Source organism: Geospiza fortis, unplaced genomic scaffold (assembly GCF_000277835.1).
Source record: "Geospiza fortis unplaced genomic scaffold, GeoFor_1.0 scaffold687, whole genome shotgun sequence".
NCBI classification, from domain to species: Eukaryota; Metazoa; Chordata; class Aves; order Passeriformes; family Thraupidae; genus Geospiza; species Geospiza fortis.
In genome coordinates this window covers 58,330-68,791 of record NW_005054647.1, presented here as the reverse complement: position 1 = coordinate 68,791, position 10,462 = coordinate 58,330, and the positions used below count along the sequence as shown (strand labels likewise).

Genomic DNA, 10,462 nt, shown 5'->3' with positions numbered 1-10,462 from the left:
GGAGATGTGCAGGGACATCTTTGTTCTACTCAGAGAGAGAAGAGATGTGCAGGGACATCTTTGTTCCCCACACAGGCAGAAGAGGTGTGCAGAGACATCTTCACTCCCCACACAGGCAGAGGAGATGTGCAGAGACTTCTTTGCTCCCCACACAGGCAAATTTTGAATTTAAAGACCTTTCAAACCTTGGGGCAGCTTGTCAGGAGTGAAGAGCCAGGCCAGGCTCCCTGCCTTGCCTTTTCTCACTCCTCAGCAGTGCTCAGCAGTGCCTGGGCTCACCAAAGCCTGCCCCAAATCCCCACCCTCGCCAAAATCTAAAGCCTGAACTGCCCCTGTTCCAAGGAAACCCAGTGGAGAATATAAATCAATTCACACTCACCTCTCGTTCCACAAACAGCACCCCAGGCTCCAGGGCAGGCAGGAGAGCTCACAGGGAGCACCAATCCCACTGAGGGAGCCCCTGGCACCTCCAGCTCAGCTCTTACTGCTACAGGGGTTCCGAATTTCCCTCCCAGACCCTCAGGGAACCCCAATGCCCTGAGTGCCAACACCTGGTGAGTTCAGTGGGGCTTTCAGGGGGTGCAATGCACTGTGCCAGGCTTTCCAGCTGCCCTGCACTGCTTAAAGCGTTAAATCTGTCTTTAAAACATCCCTAAGCAAGGCTGGAGGAGGAGATGAGATTCTCTGGGTAGCTGTGGGGTCAGAGTGACACAAGGAGAGCTTGGGGAAATGCCAAGGAATGAAGCATCAGCTGGAGCTGGGAGTGCTCTGAGGTGGAGGGAGCTGCTGGCCAAGGGGAACTTTATCTGAGCTTTATCCTGAGATTCTGAATTCCTTCAGGACTATTCCTCTTCATATGCCTGCCTTAAGAGTGTGTATTTATGGTTATGATCTGGTAAGAGCAGCACCAGCACTCCAGCTCACGTGGGACACAGGAGGGGTGCTGGAATTTGTCTGCCTTTCCCCCCCTCACAGAAAATGCCAGAAACAAAAACATTATGGAGATTGCAGGGTGTGTGTGAGAGACCTTGGGAGGGCTGAGCGTGTTCCAGGCTCTGTGTGAGAGGATAAGGAGGCGTGAGGTGTTTTAATTGCACACAGCTGTGCAAAGTGAAGCTCCAGCCGGTGCCTTTGGGTTTGGGAGCACCTTCGGGTGGTTCCCTTTGGCTCCCCGGGCTCTGACCTGGCTGATGGGTAATGGCTTTTGCCAACACCTACAATTCCCATTCCCCGTTTTCCAGGGGACCTCAGGAAGCTGTTACAGCACCCTGTGGGAGCTCCCCACGCTCCCAGTGCTGTTCTCACAGTGAAATGATCTCTGCACAGGAATTCCTGCGTGCTGCAGACCCCTCAGAGCCCCCGGCTGTGTCTGCAGAGCTGAACTCAGCCCAGCTGAGCTGGAACTGGCACCACTGCACTCTGCTGGTGCTCTGGGGTGGCAGACTCCTCTGCATGGGACCCGGTGCCTTTTCCATCTCTGCTGTGCAACTCGAGGCTGACACTCAGTGGCCAAGAGGATTTTCTTCTTCCCTGGACTGCTGTAATTATTCAAAGATTTGAGCAACAAGAATCCCAGCCTTGCTTTATGTCAGGGACAGAGCAACACTGTAAATCCCACAAAGGAGACTCCCCTTCCCCTAAAAAAGATAAATTCATTGTTTTTCACTTCTTTCTATCTGCCTTTTTCGCCCCCTAGATTTTTAATGTGAATCATCTTTCCCCAGGCAGGGAAGGAAGGTCCAAAGTGTGAATTCCTTGTTTGTACCACACACACCTTGGGGCCTGCCCAGCCCTCTGGCTCTGCTGGGATGAAAAGAGCAGTGAAAGGGCTCAAATGGGGCAAAATATTTTCATGGAGGCGTTCTTAGATGAAAAAGGGTAGAGCAACGACAAACAGGCTGCAGTTATTCCATGATGAAGGAATTTAATTGATTGCTCATCAACTGATCAGTTCCAGCTCAGTCCTCAGGAAGGAGACTCTTGGAGGAAGAGATGCCAGGGAATAATTCCAGCAGGGCTGGATTTGGGCAGCAGCTCAGGAAAGGCAGGATTTACACAAAGTTATCATTGTGGCAGTAGGTGAGGGCCAAATATTGAAGGACATCGAGCTTGAGGCACGATCCAAGATTGAATTGGGGTCCTTCAAAAACAAGGAAAGCAAAACAATTACCATGAGACAAAGATGCTGTTAAGTGCTCTGGGTCAAGTCAGCTCTGAGCTGAAGGACAGAGGTGCTTAGAACCACCCTTTTATTGACTGGGCATTTCAGGGGAGCTCAGTGTGGGCCAAAACACTCTGAGCCCAAAATTAAGCCCCATTAAGCTGTAAGGGTTTGGTTTGGGTCGTTTATGGGGGCTGTGACCCCACCCTGTTCCAGTCCTGATTGCAGAGATCTCAAACCCTTTGTACAACTGCTGAAGCCCCTGGTTTCTGTGGGATTTGAGGTGGAAGGGCAGCATTTGTGCGTTGGTCATTCCCCAAGGGAACAAATGCCAGGGCACAGAGAGACAGAATTCCTCTGCTTGCACTCACCATGAACTTCATAGGCCACATAAGTTGAAAGCCCTCTGCACATGGAGAAGATGTCTGGTCCATAAGATTCCAGGTCACGAATGGTTCTCCTCATGAGGGTGAATGAGATCTCCTTGGTAGGGGTTCTTGGGTGATTCTGGTTCTAAACATCAACAGCAGCATTCAGCAAGATCAGTGCCCTGCTCTGTTTCACTCCGGGCATACTCCTAGTTTTAGTCATTATAAACATTTCAAGAATAACCTAACTTAGCTGCAACATTGGCCAAACACATAAACCCTCCACTGGAAGCGTCTGAACAAGGGTATTCCAATTTTCAAAAGCTGAAAGTTACATTGTTGTAAAATGTCAGTGAAATTGATAAAAAAATCTAATTAATGGTGTGACGAAGCTGGTCTTTAAAGTACCTGTTGCTTTTGGAAATAGCAAGGTTTCACTTTTAAGTACATTAAGTACAACTTTCCAAGCAACTGTTCCTTTTCAATCTTACCCTGATGTCTGCGGCCAGCTGGGGAAGTCCATCAAAGCTGGGCATCTCTGTTCTGTTCATTATGGAAATGTAGCAAGCTCTCTCTGGCAGCACTTTGGTTGCCATAAAGCCCTGTAAAATAAAGTTATTGACCACTTGGAATTTAATCATTAATACTGGAATTTCATACCTATTAAAAAAAGTTTAAAAAACAGTTTTTACTGAGTGTTTGAGCTACTCTGAACAAGCCCCTCCCTACACTCACTGTGTCATAGTTCCAGATGGTTTTCCAGTACCCATGGTTGGTATTTTGCTCAATACTTGCCACCAGCCATTTCCTATTGATGGTCATAATTTGGTAGCCTCCACTAATGGAGATTTTCTTGCTTATTTCAGTCTGTTGATGCTAGAAAAACAAATGAAAGAACACTTAGGCTTTCAAGTGATTATCTCTCCCCAAGGCTTTAGAAAAATGAAAGGTTCAAGGAGATCACTGAAGCAGGGAACACAGAAAGAGCAGCATTGTGGAATTGCTCACTTGTACTCACATAATCAGCAAGTGCTGGAGTCAGGACGAGTCCAAGAAGGACTGCAGTCAAAATCTGAAATGAAAATCAAATATGAAATGTACCTGCAGCTCTGGCTGACAAATCTGGTCATGACAATCCTCCTTTTCTTTTCCTAATCTGATGTTCAAGGGTCCTCCTTGGATCCTTTTTGCTTTCAACCTGGGATTGCATCAGTGCCCCCAAAGGGAGGCATCCTTGCTTTACCCCAGGGGCTGAGCTGCTCCTTCTGGAGGAGCACAACGTCCCCAGAGAAAGCCTCAGTGCTCCAGAGAGGCAGGAGCCCTTCTGAGAGATAAAGGAATGGGTTTGAATCAAAGTTTCAGTTCATAAGGTAGAAAAGCATGCATACTTACAGAGAGATGCATCCTGACTGCAGAGCTGATGCTGCTGAAGGCAGAATAAGAGATGTGAGCCTCCCACCTTTTATTTGTTTTCAGAATTAGGTGTGGAAGGGCTGAATGCTGCAATAAAATTATTTTGTCATTTGTTTCCCTGCTGCATGTCCCTGATAATTATTTCCTGGTGTAACTACTTGATCATTTTGGGGATTGTACTTTTGGAAATTTGGATCTGCTGGAGTCTGATGAAGTAGGAATCTGTTGGTAGGAAAAAAAAATAAATAGGTTTTATTGCCTCCTCCAGCAATGCCACGTGTATGATGTTTCTCCTGCTCAGGCATAACCCCAGTGCCAGAGTGGTGTGAGCTTCCATTGTGGTGCTCCTTGGAGCTTTTCTTGATGTTCCAATTTTTGGGATAGTTTAAAGGAGGTAAGGATTTAGCTTTGTGGATTCCCAGCAGTGCTTCTCCCAATGAAGCATTGATTGCAGTAGCCAGGTTTTGGGGGATTATTGCCCTTGGAGATCAGATTAAAGGGGAGATGGTTTGTGGCCTCAGAGGGGAGGCTGGGAAGCCCAGCTGGGAACCCCACAAGAGCCATCAGTGCTTTTGTGTCAGGCTTTACATCCAGGCTTTACCCCAGCCTGGTTTTCATGACTGTTCTGGGAGCTCTGAGAGGCAAACGTGGGAGGGACACTGCTTCTGTCAGGAATATTGGCTCCCTGACCCAGGCAGGGAACAAGGGACAATCACTCAGCCCTGACAGCCTTGGAACATGATCTACCTGGATCACAGCCTGAGTGGAACGGGGCCATTGTTACCAGCTGGGACAGGCCAGCTGGAAATCTGGGAATTAGGGACAACCATCTCCTGACCCCACAAACAGCAGAGCTAAGGGGGCCTTTGAGCTGCCCTGCACTGCAGTGGGCTCCTCGAGCCTCTCCTGTGGAGTGGGATGTGTCCTGCAGCTTGCAGAGCCTCAGGTTTGCAGTACTCAAAATTTGATTTCCTGAAGACTGGGCTGGAATCCTCCACTCCTGGAGACTCAACCCTAACCCACTGAGAAATGCAAAGGCATCTGACCCCTTTCAGTGAACTCGAGGGGAATTTTTAACAGGTCCTTTTGCACACACAGATAGAGATGTAAACAGCTCCGGGCCTGTGTGGGTGCAAGAGCAGTGATTAGGGTATGAATGTTGCTATCTAGAATCCGTATTTCAGTCTTTGTTGTAACTGTAGTAAACACTGCTGAATCACCTTGTAAATGAGTCAGTGTTTGAATGCTCTTAAACCCTTTGCACCCTCACCCTTTGCACCCCTGGGCTCTGTGTATGCCATTCTGAAGGGATTTGAATTTGATTTTCCTTTGCAGGTTTCATCTATGCAGTAAGCAATAGACCAACCCTTGCCATTGAATTCTGTTAACTTGCACTTCCACAAACTGATGTTGAAACCTGCTGCTAATTGATGTGTACTCTTACTTTTTATACATAATATCCCAAAGTTAAATCTGAAAATGGGTTTGCCTTATTGGCAGGTGCCCTGTGTTCACAGAAGCATGACGAGTTTCCTGGGGAAGTGCTCTGATAAGAGGAGGCTTTGATACCTGCCTGATTGAATGCATGGCATACAGGGAGGTGAGAGAAAAGTGGTCATGGTAAGCTCAGTGTATTGAACAGTCACTTTTAAAGAAAAAACAATGATCATCAGAAGTAGAGCAGAGATTCCCAGTAAACTTGCAGTGATGCTTTGTGCCAGTGTGCACCTGATTATGGACTAAGGGCTGGTTTGAGTCTGCCAGAACCTGAGGGATGTGGCATGGCTGGTGTTGGTACTCAAGGCAGACTTGTATTCACCTGGATAACCTGGGGCATCCTGCCATTTTTGTTAGAGAAAAGGAAATAATCTTGATTGTAAAGATTTGAGCAACAGGAATCCCTACCTTGTCTCATTTTAGGAACAGAACAACTCTGTAAATCCCACAAAGGAGACTCCCCTTCCCCTATAAAAAAGGTAAATTCAATGCTTTGCCCTTCTTTCTTTCTACCTTTTGTGCCACCTGAATCAAGATTAGTAATGTGAGGCATCTTTCCCTGAACAGTGAAGGAAGGTCCTGCCTGTGAATGCCTTGTTTGTACCATCCACACCCTGGGGCTTGCCCAGCTCTTCGTCTGTGTCCTGTGTTGGGAGCTGGCAATGAAATGAGCATTTGAAGGGCTCAAATGGGGCAGAAGGGAGACAAAAAATATTTTTGTGGAGGGGTTCTTGGATGAAAAAGGGTAGAGTAATGAGGAACAAGCTGGAGTTAATACATAATGAAGGACTTTATTTGAAAGATGTGGTCACCAGTTAATGTGTGTCAGTATCTAAATCCCCAAGACCATCTCTAAAAGGAGATGTGAGGGAGAATTGCATCAGGGTTTGCCTTGGGCAGCAGCTCGGATCCTCTGTTCTTGATTGAAGAAAAATAAGGTTTTCAGGCCTTGATATTGCCACCACAATAATCCAGATCCACAAGTTTGAGGACATCAAGAGAGATACATGATCCCTGATTCCGTTGGGGTCCTATACAAACAACATCAAAAAAAGAAAAAAAAAAAAGAAAAAAAAAAGAGGCACTGGCTTAGGTGATTTTAAGTGCTCTGTGCATTCACTGACAGCCCTTAAACCTGGCACATTGCACTTGCTTTTTCAACCCCATTGAACCTTTTCAGCTGCCAAAGCAACCTTAAAGCAAAGCAAGCAGTGAGTACGTGGAACTACTGCTAAGCCAGAAATGCAGCAGCTGGAGCCTGAGCTGTGGAGTGTTTTCCAAAGGAGGGTTGGAGACCATCAGCTTGGAGAGAGGCTCAGAATACTTGGATGGTGCCTGAGGATTAACTGCTCTGAGTAAAAGAATTACTTGAATATATTTCAAAAGAATATGGTTTTTGACCTCAATACAAGAACCTCTGTGATTAAGAAACTGACACAGATTGAGTAAATTTACACACATCTCTGTAACAGCAGCTGCTCTTCTACAAGGATGCATGTTTGTTGCTTACTTTGTGTCAATCTCAAGGTGGAAGAGCAGCAATTGTGCATTGCTCATTCCCCAAGGGAAACAAATGCAAGGTCACTCAGAGACAGAATTCCTTTGCTTGCACTCACCGTGAACTTCATAAGCCATGTAGGTGGTGAGTCCACTGCACATAGAGAAGACATCTGATCCGTAAGACCCGAGGTTGCTGACCAATCCATTGGTGACAAAGGTGATCTTCTTGGTAGGCCTTCCAAGGCCAACCTGGTTCTAAATAAAAAACAGCATTTAGCAGGATCAGTGCCAGGAGCTGGTTCCTGCTAGGGCTGTTCCTCACTCTGGAGGTTTGATTCAGGGCTGGGTGTTCCAGTCCCAACTGCCTTTAGGGACACATTTCAACCCCTGTGAGACTGTGGCACCACTGGCAAGCCTTGAAGGCAGCTCCAAAGGCAGATGGCTCCAAGGGAGCCAAGGTGCAGGGAGCCTGAGGGGAAGGGCAGCACAAGGAGAACACTGATGATGAGGAGTGTGGCCGCTCTGTGGAGCCAGAGCTCCTCCCAAGGCATTTGCTCCGTCCCTGCCCTCGCCCCTCAGGGGCACCCGCGCTGTTGGCTGGCAGGAGAAGTCTCCTCCTGATTCCCTTCTGCCCTACAGGCCTTCCTGCTATTTGAGATGTGTTTTTTTACAGACTCAGTTCTCAGATTTCAAGGGAAGCCAGTGTTTAGCAAAGGTGAATATGCTGAGAGCTGAGATAATTTGTATAATGTCTGCGCTAATGTGAATGGCTGAACTTAAACATGGTATATAGGCCTCTTGAAAAAGTTTAAAAGCTTACCAAAATATTTTTTCTATAAAATTGAAATATATTTCTTCCTCAATTAGATCTTCTAAAGAAAAAATATTTTTCTAGTCTTTGAGAATGTGACTTTATGAAATATACTTAGCAAAGAATTGAAAGTCTTGGTTACTAAGGTAGTATAAAAAGTCAACTGAAATAATTATTTAAATAAGTGTAAAAATAATCTAACTAATCTGGGACTTGGACTCAAAATTAACCTGCACTAAAGGCATCCAAACGAGAATATTGTAATTTCTGAAAGCTTTCAAATAATGTATCTGAAAAATATCACTGAAAATAAGCAGTAAAATGGCTTTTAATTTACCAATTGGTTAAGAGGGTTTTGAAAACAGCAGTGTTTCAGGTAAAAAAAGGAATTTCAAATTCAGTACAATATTCCAAGCAACTGCTGACTTTGAATCTTACCTTGTTCTCTGCAGCATATCTGACAAGAGCATCAAAGGTGGGCATCTCACTCCTGTTCATGGTGGAAATGTAGCACGTTCTCTCTTGCACCAGTTTGGTTGCAATGATGCCCTGTAAAAATAAAACTTGTTGAGCACTTGCAGTTTGATTTTCCACCCAAAAAGATAGGATAAACTCTGAATAACAAGAGTCACAAATGCTGAGAGGAGAGGTTCTACCCCTAATCTTGGACTCAGGATGGTGACAATACAGAAACATGCCCTGTCCCTGGGCCAGCTGTGCCAAGAGCCAGGCTCCCAGTAAAGGTTTTGAAGGAGCCCCCTCCCTGCCACTCACCGTGTTGTAGTTCCAGATGGTTTTCCAGGAGAACTGCTCGCTCCTTTGCTCGAAAATCACCTCATGTGTTTGACTGCTGAGGGTCATGTTTTGGAAAACACAGGCACCAGAGAAATGGCAGCTGTGACCTGGAATCTGCTGAGACTGAAAAGCCAAGAGAAAGCAGATATGTAACTTTTGAAGGCAGACAGTGATGTCCCCAAAGCTTCTGAAAAATCCCTGCTGCAACGGACGAAGTGCTGCCCCCTGGGAAGTGCTGGCACTGCCCTCAGTCTTTTCCAAAGGACCCAGAATCAAGGGAGCATTCCTTTTTAAGGATTCAGTGAATCATTGCTGCATCTGACAGCTGCCATCTGCTGCCTTTAGAGGTTGATGCATGCTAGAGCCCTGGCCAGAGGAAATCCACGCTCAAGGTCCTGAACAGAAACCTCTGCTGACCCATTGCTCTCTTTCAGCATCTGCACCCTCAGGCAGGAACCTCTCAAAAGAGGAGATGCCAGGCGAGAAGGGCATCAGGGTTGGCTTTGAGCCCCCCAAATTGGTTCAAGAAAGGGAAGGGCTAAGGTTTTCTCACCTGCCCATTGCCATGGAAATTACCAGTGCAGTACTTCAGGTCCACAACTTGCAGGACATCAAGGGAAATGCATGATCCCAGATTCACCTGGGGTCCTTGCAAACCTGGAAAAGAAAAGAAAAAACATCATGAGGTGATGCCAAAGACTTTGGCTGCCTTTCTACAGAATGGTGGTGGTGTTGCTCAGAGCCAGCCATGTTCTGAAGAACTGCTGCTCTGGGAATGTCTGAGTTGTATGAGGGACAGATTCTCTTGGAGTCCCCAAATAGCACCGGCTCTGCGGCTCAGCCAGGAATACTCACAAAGACCTGATCTTGAGCACCCTTAGGGATTTCCTGTGCAGAAATTGGAGCTCTATTGCAATTTGTCCTGAGATTCCCAATGGCTGGGCATTGCATGGTGAGGCTGCTGCCAGTTCATGGGCCCAGACTCATTAAAATTACTGGAAAGGAGCTGTAGGGTTTGGTTTGGGTAATTTATGGGGGCTGTGACATCACCCTGTTCCTGTCCTGATCTGCAAAGATGTTGAAGCCTTTGTGCAACTGCTGAAGCCCTTGGTTTCTGTCTGACTTGAGGTGGAAATGTAGCAATTTTGCATTGGTCATTCCTCAGGAGAGAAAAATTCCAGGTCACTGAGAGACAGAATTCCTTTGCTTGCACTCACCATGAACTTCATAAGCCATGTAGGTGGTGAGTCCACTGCACATAGAGAAGACATCTGATCCATAAGACCTCAGGTTGTTCACCAATGCACTGGCAACAAAGGTGATCTTCTTGGTAGGTCTTCCAAAACCAATCTGATTCTAAACATGAAATTACAGCAATCAGCCAGATAAGTGTCAGGAGCTGTTTTCTGCTAGGCATATTCCCCAGGGCAAAGGCTGTGGACTAGGGAGATGCTCTCTCACACCCAAAAGGAAAAGAGTCTGGCCAAGAGCAGCTGCAACATCAAGCTCTGTGCCGACCAATGCAGCTTGGTACTGAAATGTCTGCGATGAACTTTGAGATCTTGGCATGCCAAGAGAATGAAGGCCCTTGAAGGGCTCCTCAATGAAAGGCTTTGCCCACCAAGCAGCACAGATCAACATCCTCAGAGAAAGTGGAGATGAGAAAGAGAATGGTGCAGGCCCCTTTCTTCTTTCAGCAAAGCATTCCTCTGAAAAAATCCCAAGCCTCACTAGTGTTGAGAAAAAGAGAATCCTGCCACTTGTGAGAACCTCATCCTGTCCAGAAGGAAAAAGCAAATGAAAAAATGGGCCAAGGAACTTCGGGGTCAGGATTCTGCTACACCTTTGGAACCTTACCCTGCTCTCTTCTGCCAGGTGGGCCAGGTTATCAAAGTGGGGCATCTCATTTCTGTTCAT

General features: G+C 46.5%; 1 protein-coding gene across 1 annotated transcript; it reads right to left on the bottom strand.

Annotated features, from left to right (window-relative positions):
- Window positions 1-2,051: 2,051 nt before the first annotated feature.
- LOC106632058 (gastrokine-1-like) lies at window positions 2,052-8,611 on the bottom strand. Its single transcript, XM_031064876.1, has 10 exons — window positions 8,525-8,611; window positions 8,189-8,299; window positions 7,056-7,188; window positions 4,101-4,164; window positions 3,922-3,988; window positions 3,548-3,601; window positions 3,265-3,405; window positions 3,021-3,131; window positions 2,533-2,674; window positions 2,052-2,140 (listed from the first exon to the last, which is right to left on the bottom strand). Exons 1-10 carry the CDS (start codon window positions 8,609-8,611, stop codon window positions 2,052-2,054), a joined length of 999 nt encoding a protein of 332 aa, XP_030920736.1.
- Between the last annotated feature and the right edge of the window lie 1,851 nt (window positions 8,612-10,462).